Source organism: Dermacentor albipictus, chromosome 1 (assembly GCF_038994185.2).
Source record: "Dermacentor albipictus isolate Rhodes 1998 colony chromosome 1, USDA_Dalb.pri_finalv2, whole genome shotgun sequence".
In the NCBI taxonomy this organism is placed as follows: domain Eukaryota; kingdom Metazoa; phylum Arthropoda; class Arachnida; order Ixodida; family Ixodidae; genus Dermacentor; species Dermacentor albipictus.
This window is the reverse complement of record NC_091821.1, coordinates 232,416,406-232,440,413: the sequence shown is the minus strand read 5'-3', so window position 1 is coordinate 232,440,413 and position 24,008 is coordinate 232,416,406. Positions and strand designations below refer to the sequence as shown.

Here is a 24,008-nt window from a genome sequence, read left to right as displayed (position 1 = left end):
TGCAGCTTATGCAACCATGTTTCCCAGGAAACGGTGGCGGCGAACGTTATGCACGAAGGCGAGCTTTTTGGTTCGCTTTTTTTTTTTTACTATTTTCAAAGTGGCACCGTCAACATCTGTGCTAAACAAGGTGCGACCGGGCCTTGTACGAGGCTTCTTTTCGATCCAATGACCTTCTTTAACGAGCTCCGTGCCATTCTAGTAAAAGGAATGCAGAACTGTGGGACAAGCGGCAAGACCACACAGCAAAAATACATGGGAACATTCACCAGAGAATGCAACAAGAGCGAAAGCAGCAAATGCAATATGAAAGACATCGGCTACCTGTGGCAGTACACTCTACCGTGGCTTTGCACGCTGCAACGACTTTCAGGGTGATGGCGCACTTCAGGTTTTGGTTTATTTGACCAACGAGGCAGCATGAACGGAACGACTCATTATTATGCTTGCTTTTGCACAGTATCTGCGCAAGCTTCACGCTAAAATACAGGTTTGGAGCAGGATGGCGCAGAGGCGTGCTCTTGCGCAATTGGCTATGCTGTTCACCCACAGGGACATCCTCTCAAGTGCCGAAGCTTGGATCAGACATTGCAACAAAATTGGATGGCTTGATCACAATTCATATATGGCCGTGGACTGCAACGTATATGTACAATACGCACATATTCACCACCATGACCCAGATGTATGTTAATACTTGATTGTTGCCAAAACATGCCAGTGCTCATGTGCACAATTACGAACAAGCTGCCACTATTGATAAAAGTAAACATATTGTATTCAGGAGGAGAGCCGGGCACAAATTCATTTGTTTTTTTTATTGTTTATGCACTTTGTATAGAAGATTTAAATTACACAACACCACAATCACTATGTAACAAGCAAACAGAACTGACACATCTGTAGCTACACAATTACATGGGGAAAAATTCATGAAAATGGCCTAAAATGTTTTTTTTTTTTGCTGCCACACAAAGTTCACTTGATGTGTGAACTACAACACAGTGTTCCCTATGTGAAAGCTTGTAAACAGTAAACTCCCCCCACCCCCTCAGACAACAGCCACCGGAAAAGAAAGCTCAACACTGACCACACACACACACACATCCAAGGAACAGTTGCACTCGGTTTAACCCACCAGAATTGCTTTACTCCTCATGCCACTTCATTCTTCAGTGCCTACAACTGGAATGAAACCTCTTTCAGTATGCTATCATCAGTCTTAGCAGTAAAAACATTCTCTCATGCCTATAACACACCACGCGCATGTACACACAGACAGAATTAAAGCGGCACACACAATTCATTCGGTGCAAACAGCATGCACACGGGCCACTTGAAGTTGTAGAGTCCAACATGCTCTTGATTACGGGCACACAATTCATTAGATGGCCTTAAGAAGTGCTCAGAGATTACACCAACTGGCTGGTTTTCTGCACTTATATTCAGGAGTCACAAATTCTACATGGCTATTACCACTTTGGTAAGCCACTAAAAGGAGAAGCGCCATTACTATGAACAAGCTCTAACGTAAGTAGATAAAAAAGGGGCGTGGGATGTAGTAGGGGGCAAGGATAGGTCAAGGAAGCTCTCTCCAGCACTATGTCCAGTATTTTTGGCAACCGCTTTACAATATCAAAGCAGCCACTATTTCACATTTCCTCACAATATTGCAATTTACAAATCATGATTAAGCCAAAAACAAGGGGCCAACATATGATTAAGTTACAAAATGGGCATAACGTCGAAAAATAAACTCTATATACAGATGCTCAAACGGAGTTGCTTGTGCAAAAGGAATCTCACTTTCTTTTTGCCCTAGAATAGATGCATGATGCACCAGGCATTATGTATACATTTATATATATATATAAAAAAGGTGAACGATAAAGAAATAGCAGAGGCTGACTCATGCACACACCACTGGCATCACAACAAGCCTGATGTGGATCCCTGCAGAGGGATGAGAGGACGAAAAAAACTTTGGTGGTGGAGACGGGAAGGAAGGAGGAGCGTGTACACTGCAATAATTAATGTCGTTGCAACCACTACTTCGCTATCTAAGCTTATGTAGCATAGCGCTTTGTCCACAGTCTGGCAATACGGTCATGCTCCTCCCTCTGCTGCATGAACTGTGTGGCGATGCTGCCCACCAGTGGGTCCGCTGCAATTGGAAGAGATTTCACATCAGGCCAACCAAGCTTCAACGCTTTGCAAAGCACATCATGTCCAAAGTATAGCACCACGACTGTTGAGTCCTCCTACTTGATTTGGTGTGTGTCTGAAGGAGCCCCACACCAGGCCCCATTGCAAATTTTATTTATACACTGGAGGCTGTACGGTACTGTCCAAGAAGCATGTTGCAGAAAGAATTTTCCAAATCGGTTCGTTATTGGGGGAGACATAAAATTGATTGTCCTGTTATTTTGCTGCCAGGAGGTGAGCATCACAGCCAAGGGGGACAGTTTCCCTCTGCCTATAGTAGTGTTCCCAAACGATGTTCCTTTCTAATGTTCTCGTATAGTGGAGCCCAGAGACATATCACGGTGTAAGCCCCATCTCCAGTCTTGAGGCATTGAGCCTTTTGCATTGGATGTTTAGTTATGGTGAATGACAAAACATGCACTGCGAAGAGACGTGTCCCTGTGATTGTGGCTTTCCGGCTGGAAGCGGGCTGCTTTGAGAGTACGAAGCATGGCGTTTGGTTTGGAATTTCAGCTGTTTTCGCAGTGCCGTAATACCTTACATTGCAGACACAATGGTAAGCACATCACGTATACGCTACATTTGTTTCTTAAAAATGGTCAAGCCTGGTGAGGGGGCCCCCTATGGAGGAAGACGGGCCTTAGAGACCAACAAATCGCGGAAACATCATTGAAAAAACAACAGTGTTTGGGTTCTAGTGTCCGATGCATTATCTTAGAAATTTTCACCCATCTTGGACCAATATTTTGGTCGTAATGGCGTTTTATGTCATGTCGGCGAGCTGCATTTTACTTATAGACGTGCAAAAAAGGGCCTTTTTTCCGTGCCGCGCTGTTGCACTTCCGATCGCAGCCATCTTGGTCATGTTCTCATTTAGCTTTCGCATCACTGCTACTCTGTGCGCTGAATGGCTATGAAGAAAAAGCCTGAAAAAAAAAAAAAAATCCCAATGTGCAATTCCATTTGTCGATTGAGACATGATCGTAAGCATGCCATGCCATTGGCAGATTTTCGCCGTCGTCTGCTCGGGCGTGCGAAACTCGGCATGAAATGATGTCAAATTCAGTTTTCTGAAAGCCATAAATTCGGCGAACAGAAGAAAAAATGAGGATTGTTAAACCTTCGAAAGTGCGCATTAGCTTTGGAAAGTAGTGGCAATAATTTGCCACCTGTGCTCAGCTCCGCTGAACTACCTCCTGTGACCGTGGAACACACTTAGCAGATGAAAGTGGGTCTGGCAGCGGCCGGTGTTCAGGCGGCGTCCCAGCACTACAGCCTCCACAACTACTGCAGCCAGATGATTTGGAGAAAGTGACGGCTCAAGAAAAACCGCAAGACTTTGCTTCAACGCCGACTACCAAGCAAAAATCAGATTTTCTCGCTCACGCTGATGCAGCCGCAGCTGGCTCGGGTGCGATGGAGACCTGCTTCGTTATCCTAAGCCTCGATTCGATATTCTGCTGTCTTGTGTAACGCACAAGTTGCAGTGCGGCCGTGGGCAAAGGTGAATGTGACTGCAGTCTTGCCATAAGTCATCTCCTGCGTCCCCATTCCTCATGAACAATCTCGCTGTCCTAGAAATGCGGTGCACCGGTTTTTGGCAAATGACACTGAATGGCAATTTTTTCGATTAGTTATTAATCTCATGCGCGACCTGCGGTGACACTGCGTCGACAATAGACGGTATTACCTCAGAAACTCCTATGTATATGCAAAAAATTGGATGTTTAATATAAACAACACACTGCATTAGCATATGCAGTTTTATCATATTTGATCCAGAAATAACAAAGTTACCTCAATAACCCATGTCCCCCCTTAAAGAATGGAAGTGAAAAGTACCTTAGGAACTAATCCACCTACAGCAGAACTAATTACATATTTGAAATCCATACAAAAATGTTTAGAAAACTGCAGTTTCATTAATATAGATGAAAAAATGGTGAAAATTATTTCAGTAGTAGCAACATGTTTGTTTTGTTGATTTTCTCGAAATACTAATTTTGCAAACCAAGCAAGACATTTAAGTATAATCGCCATGCAAGCAATCTTGCATGTGACAGCAACAAGTGATGTGATGGAGATGGCTGTCGTGTTTGCTCGTTGCCCACAAGTCGTACCCCGTGTAAGCGACGATATTGAGCAACGTCTCTCCGGTGTTGCCGGTATGCGGGCAGAAAATATGCGCCGAAACTAGCATGATGCGTGCTTTATTAATTTAAGTTGATGTGTTTTATTGTAAAAAGCAGCATAAAATATTTCTGAAGGTCTTGCAGTAGGTTTTTATCCTTGTACGCATAAAAATTCAATCGTTTGCTCATTCCATGCGACAACTGGTAGTACTTTAGTGATGTACATCCAGTTCCCGCTTCATGTTATTGGCTAGTCACTCATAGCACTTTCGGGCGACGAGTGACACTTCTAGATTTCCAGAACCGAGCAATTGAGTGACAATACCAAGCAATCTGTTCAAGCGACGGTCCGTTTTGGCGCTCGAAGCCGTCACCGTCGCACACAAAATCACTCTCATGGGGTTTATTAGCCTTTACTGTGATATATCAGTAGCTATCAAAGAATCCCTTTTGCAGCATGAAGCTACATGTTTGGAGTATACAACACAGGAAGCAGTTTTTATTTTTTTTTGTTCTAAATTAAAATTTTTTTGTGAGACCAATGCAGGGCAATAAACAAAACAATGGCATTCAGTGTACTATTCAGTAAAGAATATTAACCCCACCATAAAAGTGCTTCCATTGTTGCGTCTTGTGCTTTTTTCTATTGATCCACATGTCATTTGTACATTTTTGTGCAGTCGTTATTTCAAGAACAAAAGACACTGTTTTTTAAATTATGTAATGAAATACTGAACCTATAGAAAAAATAACTGCATTTTTAGAACCGGGAAAAGAAACCTAACAAGCATGCCAACTTTTATCAAGCTTGGTTCAAAAATAGGTAAGGTTAGTTCTAATCACCACGTCCCCTCTTAGGTGGTCCCTCATCAGGTCTGGCCATTTTGGGCAGACAAGTGCAGTGCATACAATGGGGGCTACAATCGTGTCTGCTGTTGTGCCTGACGATCCCTCAGAACAAAGGATGCTTCACAGACACGCGGCTATCACGGTTGCTGATCACGCCTCATAGTTCACTCAAGGCAGCTCGATCAGCGTCAGCTGCCTTACGGACAGGCAGTCATGTTTCAGATCTTCGGCTTTTCGAGCGCCCAGAAATGGCGGCTCACTTCAAACAACGTCACTCACTCCTGACCCTCACAAAGAGGCCACTGATTGATGACACGGTCATTGTCGAGAACTCCTAGGCAAAGGCGTCGACGGCTGGTTCACAGTTCGCCATGTGGTCACTTCGTATTGTGCAACATTGGGGACAGGAGAGCCACCACAAGGGTGGGACGTTGGGGGTGGTGAACGGTTCAGTGTTTGCGATTGACCAGTGAATTTCCTTTACGAGGGAAAGAGGGAAATAAACGGCATAAAAAGCGGATCTAGATGGCTGTGAAGAGGAGGGAAGCTCGGACACGCAAAGACTATAGTAGGACAACTTAAAAAAAAACAGCAGCTGGCAACCAAGGCACATGACCACGGGGGTTGTGTTACTCCGCCAGCCAATCACAGAAGCAAACAAAATTATCATGCGACCTTTTAGAAATGGCATCGTACTCGATACCTCCGAGCATCTGCTGTTCTTGAGTCTTTTCATCTGCGGAAGCGATGAGGTGTGCAACAGACAGGGACAAAGTGAATGGAGTCTGAGCATTTCACTCTTCAAAAGTCTGCAGTACAGTTCATTTCATTGCTGAGCCCATTTTACTCATGTAACTTCACTAGCAACTGAAATGAAACTTGACAATAAATAGTTGTAGCGAAACAAGTGTTTTATTTCAGTTCAATAAAGAATTAGGCTTTTACCGCTTCACTATAATAGACGAGTGAAAACATAACATTATGTGCTAATAATTTTATTTTTGCGGTTACCAGCTTATTTAGGCAACAGGGAAAATTTAAAGCAGAAACTATTTGCAGCCTCCCAGAGGAAAAGTGGCTGACAGTTATGAGGGCATGGGCGGGGCTTCACTGCAGACTTACCGTATTTACTCACATAATGATTGCACTTTTTTTTCAGAAAAATTGACGCAAAATCAGGGGTGTGATCATTACGCGGGTTAAATTTCCCGTGAAAAGAAAAAAATTTTTTTTTCGTCCTGTGTTTGCTGCGGGACACCAAAAGAAAAATGGTGTCAATCGTCACAGCGCATACATAGAAGAGGGACAAAAAGGACGACGAAGACAACATCCTTTTTGTCCCTTATCTCGCTGTAGAGGACGATTGATACCATTGAATGCCAACTAGCCAGTACCCAAGCCTTGCTTCAAAAATGGCGGCTGGCGGGGAAAGCAAAACCCGCCGAACGCTATTCTTTTCTTCTCGTGAGTACATTACGTGCATTGAAACAGTTTCTTCTGTATCAGTAATGAATAATATCATTAATATCGGCAAGTTTGCGGCAATAACGTAGCCATGTCCACTTTGAGGGGACAGAAACAGATGGGCGCGCTTAGCTGCCACTGACATAGAAACACATGGTCGGCATGCTGCGGAAACTGCAGCATCTGTCTTCCCTACTATCCTAATACGGCACCTTTCCGCCAAGGATGCGTGAATATCTTAGCTGTGTTACAAGCGTCGGCATATGAATAGGGTACACTTTTAACATATCAGTGTAAACGTGGCTACTATCGTTGCCGCTCATGATTTGTTGCGTGCCCACGAGTGCAGATGAGAACAATCGAAAGGCGCCTTTTTTTGTTGTTGTTGACTACAACCATTATAAAGCCTACACATAATAAAGGCAAGTTTGGTTGCAGCTTTATTTTAGCCGTGGAAGTGCGGAAAGTGATGAAAGTAATGAAATGAGGCATCTACTTAGGAATGTGTGGTGCGTGCAGCCCGCTTGGTTTGTCTTGAGTAGTTCGCGTAGCATTCCAGAGATGGTAAGCGCGATCATTATTTGCTAGACTTGGCACACGACATATCGCTGCGGCAAGTTCGGGGTGTGATCATTACATGGGAAATAAAAAAAATCAAATTTTGACGACAAAATTCAGGGGTGCGATCATTACGCGAGCGCGAGTGCATTATGCGAGTAAATACAGTAATTGTATCGGGCTATAGCATGCAGTGTGCTCCAAGAGCTGGAGCTGTGTGAGTAAAACTTGATGAACTTTTGTTTGTAAACCCTTTTCTCATTCTTTGAACGTTGCTTCGCACCCTTCTTTCTACCGGCACCTGGCATGGCACTGTGCATGGGCCCTTCGTGGCTGTGCGGACCCCTAGTTTTACAACACTGCTAGGTATTACACCGCTACGCACTACGGAAAGAGCAGAAATTTCAAGCCGAACGCCATTTGCCCCCTCTCCTCACAAGGCTGAGCTTCAAGCCGGAGGGCGACGTATACGTGCGAGTTCGCCTACAAACATGTGTTTGTGCTGCGACATCGCTCACAGTGACATACGACTTCGAGAGTAATTCAAGCCAACATCTGTAATTTGTATAATCTCTTCATTCAATAGATGAATTAATGTTCAGAGAAATAACAAAACAGAAACCAGATGCCTGCGTGTTCTTGCTTCACTTCGCACCACAGCAAGAAATGTACAGTGGAATCTCAATACAGTGGAACCCCAATTATACGACTTTCTCGGGACCGCGAAAAAGCGTTGTAAACTCCAAACATAAATTATGCCTATAAAGATACATGAATCAAGAGCTTTCGCTCGAGTTGGGCGACATCCAAAAGGAGGTCCTCTGCAGCGTCGCGTGAACAGATGAAGTTCTAGATGCCGTCTATGAGAAACGCTTCCCCAGCGCGACGAGAGGCGACGCCACCGAGAAGAAAGGGAGAAAGTGATTGTGGAGAAGAAAAGGCGCTACAGTCGCCGACCGTTTATTCGGACCTCACGGGGACTTCGGAAATGTCCGAAAAAGCAGATTGAGAAAAAAAAAAAATGAAATCCTTCATTTCCACGCACTTATTCGGGCTCGGCAGTAGGCTTGAAGAAATCGTGAATGCGCCGTTGCACGCTATTCCGTTTACGCGCAATCAGATAAGCCTGAATCTTGGAGAGGGTCGTACGGCGGCTGAAAGCACAGTCACTGCTTGTACACGCTCCGCATGCGACGGCAGCGTAGCACATGGTGCGTCATCTTCCGACTCGAGAGTCATCGTCCGGCGGTGCAGCAGTAACCTGACGAATGATCTCGCCGTCGTCGAGTTCTGCGCACGTCAGTACAGCAGTGTCAGCACCTGTGAAACTGTCAAATGAGACGGTGTCCGGAGTCGCAATGCAACCACTGCGCAGGTCTCGGCAGAATATTTTCCGCGTCACTAGGGAGCACATCGGAAGGCGACAAATCTTAGGCCTCCCGGCACCCGCTTGCCGGCATTCCCCAGCGCAGTCTGCGCGGGCACTGTCGGCGCCATTAGAGACTTGATGCGATGTTTCCGTATGCCGCGTTGGATCATCGAAACCTCGACAGAGCACACAGAGCAAACACCACCGTGCCGACGCCAGTCACACAAACGAAAAAACGCGGCCTGCTCGCAGCGTCGTGCGCGAAGACACAAATCAGCTGCTGGATTGTCTTGACATGGCTTACTAAGCTGAAACCGGAACTACTGCAGAGCCACTCTATCGAACCAGGCAGAAACGATGATGATGAGCAGGGATTTCTAGTAGCGCCACTTCATGGGGCAGCAAGGAAGCTCCGTTCACAACAAAAATCGCGTTCAGCAAGTCGAACCATACACCGGTCAGAGTCTGTGCATGGTGCTCTCGACCTAGTTGGCTCAAGAAGTGTCCGAAAAATCGGACGAGAGGTTGCAAGGTGTCCGAACTTTCGGCAGTTGTTATACATTGTGGTCTATGGGGAGGATGGCGGTGCCGCGAAGCTGACCGAATAATCGGGCATGTCCGAATTTTTGGAGTCCGGAAAATCGGTCGGCGACTGTATTTCAGCACAGCGGGTGTCGCGGGTGGCTGCTGGTGGCAGGGGAGAGAAACGTGACGCTACCGAGAAGAGAATGTGCAGAAGAAAAGCTGCTACTTAAGCACAGCGAGCGTTGCGGGCGGCTGCTGGTGGGGGAGAAACTCGCGCGCTTCGCGAGGGTCATCGTATAACGCGGGTCAGGCATAAAATTGCGTCAAATAACCGGGGTTTTTAATGCATTGCTTCTATGAATGCTTCGCCGGAACTGCGCTAATCCGTCGTAAAACCCGGGTCGTCGCAAAACCAGGGGACATATAACTGGGGTTCCACTGTAAATGGAAATCGCTTAAACAGAACTGCCTCTTCGATGGAACTTCGCCCTCATGGTTGATTGGTTTTTTAGTCATGAAATTGTATTCAGCTTTGTCTCTCAGTAAATGTAACTCCTGATAAGCAGCACCAATTTCCCTGGTCCTTTGAGGTTCCATTTAAAGAGAGTCCACTGTACTTCCGTTTTGCCTGCTTGTTCCCATGTCGTGCAGTGGCGCGAGCAGACACTGAAACTGTCATTTTCTACCGTGCTCCAGCCGGCGATCATGCTCCGTGATCCGCTTGTGTCTGCCTCAGTATTCATTTAACACTGACTTATATAGCTAGTCACGTGTCCTCGTGCACAGTGCGCAAAATTGTGCGCTGTGCGAAACGAGACAATTGCAACAGCTCTCCTGCGATACTGTCAGCGGAGATGCGTCATGCAGTAAAAAAGCCACGGGGGAAGAAAACAAAAATTGAAGGTGGGGCCTGTGACATATGCGTCACGTGATCCTCGAGCTCTGGTACGGGAGAATGCAGAAGGAATTGGACTTGCGGAGGCTAGACAGGGTAAGTGGAGAGAGTCTCTTGGCAGTGGCGCTTGCCTTCTGAAATCATGGGTTCGTGGCACTGAATTATTTAAAGCTATTAATGAACAGATTTAAAAAATTTTTGAGGCAGAACACTCTCTAGACGACACGTAACAACTTCCAGCGTAAAACCGAAATTACCACCCATTTTTGCTTCTGTGTAGTTTTTGTCTTACCAATCCACTTCTCACAGCAAGAGCAGCATTTTTGGTATTAAAGGGCAATTTATTATCACCAGCTCAAAATATTCTTCCCAATTAAAGTCCCTTTAGGTGCTTGTGTATCAAAGGAATTTTGAAAGAGCAGACAGAATCCAAAGCAGCAGAAATTAACTGTTCTTTCAAACGATGTGTGGCGACATTCCACACTTAGAGACACGCATGAAGAGTTCATTCAATCACTGTGGGCATTTGCAATCAAAAAGCTAGCGTGACAAGTACTGGCAACAAGGATGCATATAAAGTGGCCGTTCTGTGCTGCAGTTCCCTTCACCATTTTGAGTGTGCCATATCTCTAATTCCCAGGTCAAGTCAAACACACTGTGCGGGCTGGGCAGCTGTCATCAAACCCAAAACAGCACCGACGACACATACTGCGGGGACTGAGATGCAGGCATTCACCTGTTCTGCAAACCCAATGGCTGTTCCTTTCCACTCGCGACAGTTGGTGATGGTGGCCTTGGCCATGGACTAGTTTGCATAGGTGGTGCTCGCATGAAGGAGCTCTCACCCAGATGACACTGGGCATGCACACATTTTCGTCTTGTCCACCGGCCCCTTTGCTAGGGCATCGGACTTGAGCTCGTCTACAATGCCTTTGCGCCTATGGCGAGCGCATACCTTGTGCCGATCCTTTTCCAAATGCTAAGCCAAAGAGAGGTGTCTGGTGCTCACGAATGTTTGTACTGCACCGAACTGCATTTATTGGAGATTGCCTGAGCTTTCGTGAGTGGGCCCATTGGTTATAATGGCGAGAGCAGGCAGCATAGCTGCAGTGATTTTTTTCTAGCGATGCCCTCGAACTCCCGTGTCGGCCTGGGAATAGGCATTTGTGAAGCGTTGGGTGTCGCCGGAGGGTAATGGTTTCCGATAACTTGGGACAATACTGCATTTTCTTGTGCGTGTAGCACTTGGTGTCCCCCTCTTGCGGCCTGAGCGCACACAGAGGGCCTCCTCAAGCCTGAACATGCGGTGGTCAGTACTTTTGCGAAATACTAGACCCCCACAGTACACACCTAAAGCGTGTGTACAGGGTGCCCCAACTAACGTTAGTCAAGCCGTTAGAGAGAGAGAGAGAGAGAGAAAAAAAAAAAGATTTAAGAAACACGGTTCCAAATACGAACTTCTGACAACGAAACACCATAGGATTTATAACTATCTTGCACAGTCTTTCGTTAATTTTCTTTTTCGTTCAGCAGCTTGGCTAAATTTAGCTGAGACACCCTGTATAATGGTTATCGCAATAAAACCAAACAAATGAAAAATGGCAGGACACCTCTATGGCCCACTAAGATGACAAAACTACACACAGAACAATTACCTTATGATTGGCAGTACTTCCGGCAGATATACAAAGGCTGTACCGAAAATATCGCACTTTCCTGTGTATAACCCGCACACCCAATAATAAAACAGCTGGCAAAGAAAACAGAATTCTCACATATAACCCACGGAAATAACTGCGTAAAACAATGCTCCAATCTCTGCGAATCCTTGTCCATTCAAGGATGCCCGTCTTGTACACTATGTATCTCCAACCAGCCGCTCTACTCCCCTTGCCCCTTCGGCAATGCTGATAAAGCTGGATTCAAACGACGCATGTGATAACGGACGAGTCATCCCCGTGACATATGACGTGAATCGGGTCACTTCACAGGCGCAAGAAGCCCTCACGTGACAGAGGATGACAGTGCGGATGGAGCAGCCCTTGAATGGACAATGGTGCCGAAGCAAATGCAACCAAGCCGAAAATCCAACCAGTGATTTCACTCTCCACCGAATTGCGAAGCGCTTTGCGTGGACCAAGAGAGCACCATGGGAGCGGGTGACGCACGAGTTCGCCAGCGCCGCGTGCATTATTCACTATACGCAAAATGTCGACCTGTAAGAGGAAGAGAATGGACGACCATGAAGGAGCTTCAAGATGCAGTAGTGGGGAGAGAATTTTGATGGTCAAGGAGCTGGGAAACTCCACCGTGGCTCGATGGCTTGACGTCAATGAGTCAACGATTTGTGGATGGTGGCATCAATGGGAGGCCCTTTTTAAATGCGATCCATCGCATTTAAAAAGGGCCTCCATCAAAAGTCAAAAGGGCCTTGTAGTGGCCTGGTATTGTCTCCGAATGAAATGGCTGTGAATTCATTTAAAAAAGTACTTCATCTCAAATGAACTCGTCAGCACGGATGACTTGATTCTCAGGCGACCACTTTTGGAAATAATTTCACTTTCGCAAGGCTTGGCTTGTTTCGACATCGAACCCCTCGAAGTATACGGCCGACAGTACTCTAGGCACTGATAATGAGCTTGGAATAGCGCCAGAAACACTTCACGGGAACGCTTTTGGTGTCGAGTCACGTGAAATTTCATGAAAGTGAAACAATTTCCTAAAGTGATCGCCTGAAAACACCACCCCAAGGAAATCGCCATCTCCTTCTTGAAGTACAAGAGAACTCGTTTCCGGATTGATTCCTTGAATAACGGTACGATTTCTCTTTCTGTTCATCTCGTGTTGCATTCATGGTTTTATTTTCCTTCACTTCAAAGACTGAGAACGCGGACCCTCGCATTACGATCGTGGTTGCATTACATTTGAACAAATAAGGTAGGTTGTGTGTATGCAGAAAGCAGACCCAAAATTAATCTTTGTTTTCACAATGGAAGCACTGCTACGATTGTTAGACCAGTGTACTAGATGAGGCACACTGCAAGTGGCCACTTACCTGGGTTGCAGTCCGTGAGTAGAGAGCATATTGACAGTAGAACTTTGGAAATGGTAAGGGCTGGACTCCAGTTATCTTTGAGGATATCTAGACATATGACTCCTTGGCTGTTGATGTTGCAGTGGTATATGCGTGTGCGAAATGTAACCTGTGGAAAGATGATGGCAGGTTACAGGAACTGAAGTCAGAAGCAGCAGAATATCTTCTACACCGTGGCACATCATAGCAACTGCAACAGAAAATACTGTCAGTTGAACTTATACCCTCACAAAGGGCAAATCATGTAAAGCCTTCCACGATTTGATGATGAGGCATGCCACAGTGGGGGACTGCGGATGAATTTTGGATCACCAGGGGATCTTTAAGGTGCCCCAATGCACGGGACACGGGCGTTTGTGCATTTCGCCTTCATCGAAATGCGGCCACGGTGGTTGGGATTTGATCCTACGACCTCGTACCTATCAGCGCAACACCACTGCCACTAAGACACTATGACGGCTTTGTTAATAAAGTGCCCGCTTAAGAACACTAACAGTCAAGACAAAATTGCAACAGACCTTTGACACGTCTCCCTAGAGCCAGATGCATAGGCGGACTACAATGAGCCATAGTGGCTCACTGTAGTCCGCCTATACATCAGACTCACGCGCTGGGTGAGAATCTGATTCTCACCCAGCACATCATCGTGTACGCGCACACGCACACACACACACACACACACACACACACACACACACACACACACACACACACACACACACACACACTGGTGAAATCTCGACGAGTCGATGTATTTGCCAAACAGCCACTGTAACCCCATACCAAAGGTTCAAAATGGTGCTCATTACAGCTCTTGTCAATCACATGGTCATGCAATTCCAGAATTGTTTAAAAAAAGAAAAGGGAGACCTGGGGAAAAAAAAAAAGCTCTTAGTCTGTATTTTGGCAACATTTACTATTACGTCACAATTCTTTGTTGGCAGCACAGGTAAAAAGTTGGCGCTCATTTAGTAGCTCATCGGTGATTGGGCCTGAAATTACACTCGGGCACACTGAGGGCTGTAGAAGTGGTGTTCAGGACTGTGGGTGCCAGCCGAAAACCATAGTGAGCTAAGCCCCCTGGATAAAACTATTTAAACATATAAATAAAACTAGATAAACATATTTTTATCTTGTGGCCCGAGTCGGTGAGCGAGGGCAGGCAAGGAGGTCTGTGCCTTCATGTTGGAGTGGAGCCATGTGGTTGCATTCGCGCTGTTTCCGCAAGAACAATCACGCGAGTGTTCATCCTTTTCTTTTTTTTTTGTTTTGAGTTGCGCCAGCACTATGACAGTTGCCCTTAGCCAGTGCACTGCACAATGATCATAAAGAGGGAAGGTGCGTGTGGCGAGGGAATCGAGAAGAAAAATGTCGCTACCCCAATTTATTCAGTGGGCTTACGGCGAGCATGCCTACTAAGTTAGTAGGTGCACTTAGTTTGCATGTAGGCAAATGGCTACTAGGGGTGTGAAAATACTCGAAACTTTATAATAAAGAGTCGAATATTGTCTTATTCAATTTGGTCTCCAAACCCAGTAGTCAGTTCAGTCAATACCCAACTCCCTAGGGACTGCAAGAATGCCCGAAAAGCCAGACAGCCTGAAAATTCATTATGCAGATTCCATGCACTGTGAGAATCGATGCAAGCAAAGCTTTCTGCTTTGTTTTTTGCAGTGATGAATGACAACTGGCAGTTATGCTCACAGTGAATGTTTAAGTTACAAAGTACAAAGTAGTGGGTTCCAATACAAAGTAGTGGGTTCATACTAAATGTTACATTGTGTGGATCACTCGTGTTCGTCTACGTAGTATACAAAACACACAGTTGGATATGTTTGCTTGAGGGTTTGTTGTGCAACCTCAATTTCGGATCCTATTAGGCAGCACAATTTCCACCACTGCCCCGCCCTTCTGTACAAAATAAGTCACAAATGAACAGAAAAACATGCCATGCAATATGCCAGAATTACCTTAGGTGGTTTGAAAGGATACTCAGGGCTGAAGTGAATGTCCAAGAAGAAAACTCCACCTTCATACACCGATCCTGGGGGGCCAAGAATGGTCGACACCCACTCATAGAGGTTATCTCCCTTAGGTCCCGCACTATGTATATATAAAAAAAAGCAATGCATTCAATGGTTTCGTAGAGAATGACAACAGTGACAAATGTTACTAAATTGACCCTCACTGCATGAATTTTTCTTGTGAAAAAATTTGAAAAGCCTTCATTTAGGCAAGACAACTATAAACCAACCCAACTTTTCTAAAAATATGCTTGGCTGCAAATTTATAAGCCAAAATTGTGTGTCATATGGATACAGCATGTCGTTATGGGGATATTTTTTGACCATGGAAAAAGACATTTGAATTGCAGAAAACTTGCAAGAAATATCAGAACCACCGAAAAAACTTCACACATTGCTTTAAAAGATGGAGCACATTTCTCACAGCTCCAGCTAGCACAAGTTTCATTAAGATTTGATGACAGCATCATTGATTGATCTAGGTAGGATCATTTATAGACCTTGATTTTATGACAGTTCTTGCTCTGCATAGTCTTTACGAGTTTGGTGCAAGCTGAAAGAAAATGTTTGTTCTTCCAAGAGAGTTAATTGTTGCTTTTATTATGATATTCTTGAACATCACAGACCCCCCGCTTTCTTCATCGTAAACACTGCTGGCACTTTCATTTACGTAATTCATTCTGCACCAACAATGGTTTTAAGAAAAGGTATAGCTCATGCAAACCAATTTTGCCATCAAAATTGTTCTTTCACAAGAAAAGTACTTCTACTGTCTCCACAAAACATTGCATAACTGCATGCTGTATTATATATGATACAGCAATTAATGCTTGCCTTACTGAATAACCCAAATGTGTTTGTCAATAGAGACATCACAGTAGGCTAAGAGTAAGTAAACACCCCAATATTTTTGTGTGCCAATTTCAAGCATATAAATTGTGGAAATAACCTGTTTACCTACTAACTTCTTACACACTGTGTGACATGCTGCTGTCATACATTTTCTTAAAGGAAAATTAAACATTATTCCTAGTGCTAAAGTCCCTATGTATTTCATTGCTACAGAGGGCAGACTCCGGGTGAATGTGGAGCATTTTCTTTCTTTCCGATTCTGTTATGCTAAAAGTTCTATGCATATCATATACGATTCACCATTCACCAACACAAGTGACCACATATCACACAACACAACATAACACATAGCAAAACATATCCAAGGAACTCGTGGTACATATATGAAGATGCAGTTTTCAATGACTGCAAAATTCCACTGCATTTTCAATAGTAATGCAACTGTTGTAGACAACACCCTTACATTTCGGGCAATTTACAGTCAGTATCATACTTAATTACATCAGAGTGCAAATATATATGGATTTCCAATTTCATGGATTGGAAGATTTTGGACTATTTTTCAAAGCATCTTCAATTGAATATATCTGAACACACAGTTTCAGCAAAATAAGCTTTCCATTGCTCCATAAAACAAACTACTCTTTAATTTCAACTGTAGGACCTTTTCAAGCTTTGTTTACTGTTCATGCAAATACTATTGCTTTCTGCTCCAGATGCTCATGGCAGATTTTTTTGAGAAGGTAATTTTTAAACATAGACAAAAAAAAAAAAGCACTACTGTGTCCACGTGCCTAGTGATTGCCTTACAGCAGCTTCACACCTGTTCCACTAGCAGCACCAATTGTTTTTCATGTACAGGCGACCTAAACGCACATACTTTAAGTGAGAGCAGGTGCCTACGTTGAAGCAGCACGAGGAATGGACAGAAAGGGTCACTGTATTCGTACATGCTCTTTCCTCTCCATGCATATCTGGTGCAATTTCACAGGTTCTATGTTACGCCCATTAGGCCAAATGTCTAGCCTGAACTGCTTCATGCTATTATGCATACATACGCTGGCATTTCAGGGACTACTTCGGCATCCCCACGTGCCGGTTAGCTTTCGTTTCATTTCACAGGCCGTTTCTGTTCGTTGCACTCAATTGAGGTCTACCTGCTTTCTAGTCTCTCAACACGTTACCACTAGATGCTCGCTCGTCTGTTGTTCACAGGGGTGCGACTACATCTGTTCACAGGTGGGCGGACGCTGGTATATATAAAAGATGCCACAGTGTACAAATGATGCTGCCATGCCTGCATTTCTTTTCTCGAGACGCACCTCGCAAAAACTGATTGCCCCTCACTGGCAACGAAATGAAGGATTACTTCCCGTTTCCAACTAGCTTGGTTTTTCCAATGGGTGCACAATCAGTTTTCTTGCAAGTGCTCACATACACGGTTCAATTACACTATAGGCGTGCATGCTGGTTGCTCTGCAGCAACTTAAGTGGCGATTCCTCTGACGAAGACTACTACCCAAGCACCAAATCAAAATATACCTATTGCAGTGCATCTATTCTTTATTCCTATTATAAGTATTTATGGAAGTCAACTTGTATTCACGAATAAACAATGCACGTTTTTACCTACAGAAAATATTTTTTGTCACTTTGAAAAAGATTGAGGTATATGTTTTTCGAAATAAGCCAGTCTGAAGATTTTGAACCTGCAATAAAAAAATATTCACTCTGGGGGGCTGCTCGCATATGGGGGGGGGGGGGGGAGAGGAGGCCCTCGAAGGGTTAAGAGTCCCCTATATAAAAATGCACTTTGGCTACAGTGAAGTGCAAGTGAGAGAGAAGTGTACCTAGATTTAGGTGCACATTAAAGAACCCCAGGTGGTCCAAATTTCCGGAGTCCTCCACTACGGCGCGCCTCATAATCAGAAAGTGGTTTTGGCATGTAAAACCCCATAATTTAATTTAGTTTATTAAGTGAGAGAGAATACTAACAAGGAATAATTTGGAAACCAAGTCTTGCTGTTCCTTACCTCGAGCTCCTGTTGTGCCAACTGAACTCGTTAGGGTACTGTGTTGGCATCATTCACACAAGTTTATCAAACACGCTCAAGTGTTTTACAGTGTTCATTAGCTGTCCCATATGGGATAAGCTAAGAAATTCTACAGCACCCTCCACTAAAGGTGTTTTATTACTGCCACCTTGGGAACAGCTATTTCCTCACAGCATGCAGCTCCAATGCCTACCACAGACGAATCTCGGTGGAGCAGCCCAGACTGGATAGATCACAGTGATCTATCTGCAATCACAGAGCATGTACAGCATCCCCCCCCCCCCATACTCAACATTAGTTACATTATTCAACATGGACGCATACAGCTCCTTTAACAATTATCTGGCCATTTTCTCATGCTAACATTTCACATGTAGAACTTTAAAATGAAATATTTCATTACTACAAAGCAAGATACAAAACCTCAGTAAATAATGGAAAGCGAGTGCTTCTCTCAGCACCATGCGGCTATACAGAACTAAAATCACTTTTTCTACTCCGACTCCTGCCAATGTGTTCACAATGAAAATTAGACTGCTAGCAGCACAGCCTTGGTTATGCCCCATTTATGCGACAACTATCACAGAAAAAATTGCAACTTTTGCTGATCAAGCTTCATAGCAGTGGCAGATAGCATTTGCATATATAACCACCAATTACCAGAATTTCACCTATAACATTTGTAATTATGGACATCAGGGAGTATGTTGCTGCAGAATTAAAATTAGCCAGTAAATGTGTACCCTTTTCCTATAAATTTTGTGCCTAGCATCAGTTTCGAGAAATACAGATCTAAAACATGCCTCAAGATGTCTCTGTTCCACTACTGCATTTTTTCCCCAGTGTGCAAATATATACTACTAACTAGAAAAGCAATGCACTTCGCTGCAGATCTTGAGTACTTATGTCTCAAAACTGGAGCATGATGCAGAGTTTACAGCAAGAGTTATTTATTGCCAATATTGGCCTATAAGGCATTACAGAGAGGAATGGGATAGCATGGTATATGTGTGGCACACATTAACTGGCACTGTTGGCAAGGCAGTTCCATTCTGTATTGGTGCATGGGATGTATTATCTGAGGTAAGCACTGTAGCAGCAAGTCAGCCCTCCCACCTTAAACTGACCGTCAACGTGCGATGAAATCTAGCATAGACAAGTACGATCTGTCTCTTAAGGCCCAGTACTTTGCTTTCAATACCGATTGATTTAAATTCTGCAAGTACAACAAGCTGCTTATAGTCATCATTTCAAATTTTAGTTATTGAACATTTGTTATTAACCATATTGCTGATTACCGCGCAAGTCTGCAGCTGCTTTGAAGCTTAATCAGTAAAAGTCATTACATCGTCTTAAGCCCTAATTTTTAATAGTATGAGACAGTCATATCAAAAATTCAGAGTACATGAACTGGCAAAATTGTGGGGTTTACCATCCAAAAGCTACACAGCAGGCTATGAGGGATGCTGTAGTGGAGGGCTCTGGATCAATTTTGACAACCTGACGCTCCTTAAGGTGTGCCCAAAGCATGGTACAAGAGTTTTTTTTTTTTTTAATCTTGCACCCATCGGAATGCACCTGGGAATCGAGCCTTGAGCCCAGCAGCAAAAAGCAAGAGACACTGAGCCACCCGGCAGATTATAGGCAATAGTATTCTCAGCCCTTTAATCAGAAGGCACATCAGAATGGGGTATATATGGACAATTGCATACCAAAGCGTCCTATGGGCATGCTACGTTAATGGACCATCCATGTTGCAGTGAACCTACGGCATACTGCAACATGAATGCTGTGCACTTGTGGCAGTGCATGGGCACTGCAAGTTCTCAAATATTTTCCCAATTCATGCTTCAACACCATCTCTTGCTCAGAATAAATGCCAGAAAATGTAGCAGGCATGCGGTTCCCTGCATCAGCATATGTACACACACACACACCTGCACGCACACAAAGGTGGTGCTGTATTGCCCAAGTTGCAGCAGCGGCTGCACTTTAATAAAACAAATGTGCAAAATGGACATCGCTAAAAATGGTGAAGACGTACGATTGCTTCCACTAAAATTTACTTTCATACACAGACTAACATAGCCATGCAAAATGGTGAATAAAGGGTCTAAGCGAAGAGAACAAGAAAATCGCGGTCAGAACCAACAGACCTCACTTACAATGAAGTGAATCGGGCCTGAAATTGAGTTAAAAGATGTGTAAGGATTTGCTAAAACATTTCAACACTCATTAGACATTTTTTTAATGGTTTGAAGGGGGTTTAATGTCTTAAAATACTAGTTCTGGATTTTGTCCACCTGGGGTTCTACATAGTGCTCACCTATGCTTAAGTAAATGGGCATTTTGGCACTCAGAGGCCACTGCAATGCAGCTAAGCATAAAAATGTGACCCTATGCATAACAGTAAGAGTTGATTAAATTGTGTTTTCTAGCCTGAAGGACATTTACGATAAACCTAGGGCCTGCTTTTTTGACAGTCACGATCGTACGAAGCCAAAGAAAGAATAGGGGAAATTACTCATTTAAAATGAAATGCGGAAATTAGAAGGTATAGGAAATGAAAGTGGACAAAAAAAGGTGCCGCTGGTGGGAGCCAAACCCACATCTTCGGAAGGCTAAAATACTAAAAGCACTTTAGTAAAAATTAAAAGAGGACAAAAGGAAAAAAAAAAAGATTGAAGCATGAAAAAAAAAAAATTTTTGCCCAGCTAGGACCCCTCCCATATGTGAAAAGCATATTTGAAGTGACAAAATTAGGAAAAGGGCTAATGCTATACACTGAAGTTAACCCCTTACTGCATGGTGCCTCATATATATGCATAGAACCTCTAGCATAACAGAATAAAAATACTTTTAAAAAATCCGGCATATTCAGCTATAGTCTATATCCTCCTAGCAATGAAGTACATAGTGACTTTAGCACTGAAAATCGTGTTAAAGTTATTTTTCCTTTAAAAAATGTATGGCAGTAGCTCATAACATGAGCAAACGGTTCCACAATTTATACACTTAAAATCAGCACACAAAAAATATAAGGGGGTTTAGTTACTCTCCATTAGCCTACTGTGATGTTTCAATTGAGAAAAACATTTAGGTGGCTCTGTGAAGCAAACCTTAATTGCTGTACGACATATGATACAGTATGCAGTAATCGGTTGTGTTGTAAAGGACAGTATAGATGTGCTTCCTCGCAAAAGAACAAATTTGATGATAATATTTATTGTTTGCACGAGCTATAATTTGTACTAGCTGGAGCTGTAAGAAATATGCTCAATCTCGTCAATGCATCATGTTTTTTTTCAATGGTTCTGATATTACATGTTTCCTGAAATTCAAATGTCTCTCTGCATGGTCAAAAAAAGGTATCCTAAATGCATTACATATGATTCATGACAATATTTGCTCATAAATTTGCAACCAAGTGTTTCTTTAGAAAAGTGACAGTTTCGGAATATCTGGCCTGTACAATTTTTTCACAAGAACATAAAAATTAATGCAGTAAGGGGTTAATCTTGCATTGCACTGCCACCTTCTTACTAATGCATGGACCAGAATAACTACAAACATGCAAGGAGACCCTGTAAGGAACCCATCCTAAATTTAACTTTAAAGCAGCACCCACCCAGGGAAGATGTGGGTGAGGGTGCTAGGGCTTTAAAGTTTTATGTGCGAGTGCCTAAGGATTAACTAACTTCTGCAGTGAGCTTTATGCCTTTTTTTTTTTTTTGTCAGCCTCTGTCAGAATTCTAGCTACCCATTTGGTCATCAAAGCAACTAAAGTAGTCAAAATATAGTCCAACTACCTAGAATTCAGGCTCTCCGGAGGCACATCTTGATTCATTATAACAGGTCAGTGATAAAATGAAAAAGGTTGATCCTTCCAAGCATAAAAAACATGTTACCTTGAAAAATTACTTGGGCATATGAAGGCAACAAAGTGTGAAAAGGCTGGAAAAAATAATAGTTGTGTGTGTTTCCAAGTGTTTGAACATGTCAAGCAGTTACTGCAGAGTGAATGTGAAATGTTACGAATCTATATACTTGAACAAACTACCCATGCATAAACAATTTAAGTCATGTCATGGTACTGACACTACATGTTAGCTTTCAACCACTGCTGGAAAAAAAAAAAAATGTCTACGAATTCTGATGACAGTTGAATCTCAATGGCACAAGTCTCTCATGAGAAGCAGAACATGTCAGCTTCACTATGTTTCGATGTCCCAGAAAGATGGCTAGTACAGTCAGCCTGGACGTAAACACAGATTCTCAATAACAGGACGTGCAAGAGCCATTAGATAAACACGCACAATCACAAAGTTGTGCTAACGTTCTCTTGGCACATGCTTGGGTAACAGTGAGCCAGGATGTTTTAGACGACCTAACATGAAGGTTGTCTTCGTTTTATCGGAGCTCAAGAATTTGGCATGTTGCAGGTGCACTCTAAACACAGCTCAATAAACACTTCACCTTAAACTGATGTCCCTGTCCCACGGGCAATCTCGATCCTCGGTGAAGTTTATCTCTGTCGAACTTTTCAGGAGCAGTCAAACGTGCTTTAAAGTGCCGTGTAGCAACTCTAAATCTGCATCGAGTCCACCATGCTCGAATGCGTGTGTGTGACAAGGATATATGTCATGTCGTTTTACAGTGAATTTACTGGTGGTGCGCAGCTGCCACACGCTAAATGCGCGAGGAGAGACTCTTCGTTAACCGTCGATTACCAAAATCGTGTTTCATAGTAATTCGAATATTGATAAGAAGACGAGAAATAACCTGCAATTAGGCGGCGGGTCCAATGTTATTTCCGCAAGTTCCTTCTGGATCCTGGGAAAAGAAACAGCGAAACAAACATTTAGCACAAACAGCCTATTATAGCTCCTGAAAGATCGCAAAGTAAAATTTACAAAGCAACCGCAACGCAAAGTGCAAAGAAGCTCAGCAAAGGCAGCGCCTTATGAAACCCAAGTTCGTCACGACGTGGGTGCCGCCTTAGTCCTAAGGACATTTGGCCCACTCACCTCTTGGCACTTGTGCTTAAAGCCTTCGACATCTTTAGGTTTGATTTTGGTGCCTTTGAATCTTCTAGACACTCGTTTGTCGCCGACGAGTTTCTGCTAGTAGTGGAAGACTGGTCTTGATGGCCCGGCCTGTGTTCGAACACCGGACATATCACACTCAGTGGCATAACCAAGGAAGATGCACTCCAAAACATGCGCCTCAGAGAGGCCACGCGATTCGGCAACGCTTTGACATAGATGCTACTGAGACGAGCAGGCTCTATAACATTTACAGAGAATAAGTCCACAGACTATACAGAAACATGAATTAGACCCGAGAGAAATACCTCAGTCCTAACAAAGACCTGAATGGAGCATAAACTTCTCCGGCCAACTCATACCCATCGTAAAAAGCCACGACAATGCTAAGTACACCCTTCACAAAGCGTTCATAGTTATGAGAACGCAGCTGTAAGTTATTTCCATTAATGCTCTACACGCACAAAATTAAAAAAGGAAAAGGAAATCGGGACTAACAGAATGACGGACTTCCACAGACGAACAGCAGAACAGCGAACGCTGCGCCCCTGTTGTCGCGGTTGTCTGGTAGTGCATGCTCTTCCACGCAACGGCAGCACTCCCTCGGACTCCCTCGCAGCTGAATTTATGAAATTCACTTCTCTTTTCACTGACCTGCGAACCTGCGAATTTAATATTGAAAAGGACAAATATTCGTGAATGCACGACCATGGTACGACTGCAGAAAGCGCAAGGAACATGGCGCGAAACTCAAGTGCGAGTGGTCACGGTAGCTCATTTAGTCTGTAGTGCTGTAGTTTTCGCATGTCAGCTGTAGCAGATGCGTAACAGGATGCGTAGTAGTCGTCCACCTCAGCGTCGTGAGAAGTGGCGTAAATATGTTGCGCACATTTGTCACAGACCTCTAGTACTGTAGCTATCTAGTCATCATTGTACAGCAGG

The 24,008-nt window shown here is 43.8% G+C and overlaps 1 protein-coding gene across 1 annotated transcript; it reads right to left on the bottom strand.

Annotated features, from left to right (window-relative positions):
• Positions 1-803: 803 nt before the first annotated feature.
• LOC135897281 (ubiquitin conjugating enzyme 2) lies at positions 804-23,213 on the bottom strand. The gene is given in 6 exon segments (XM_065425887.2): positions 804-2,164; positions 13,053-13,200; positions 15,062-15,194; positions 22,804-22,854; positions 23,049-23,165; positions 23,167-23,213. Coding segments are annotated over 6 exon segments (579 nt in total). The 5' UTR covers positions 23,199-23,213; the 3' UTR covers positions 804-2,066.
• Between the last annotated feature and the right edge of the window lie 795 nt (positions 23,214-24,008).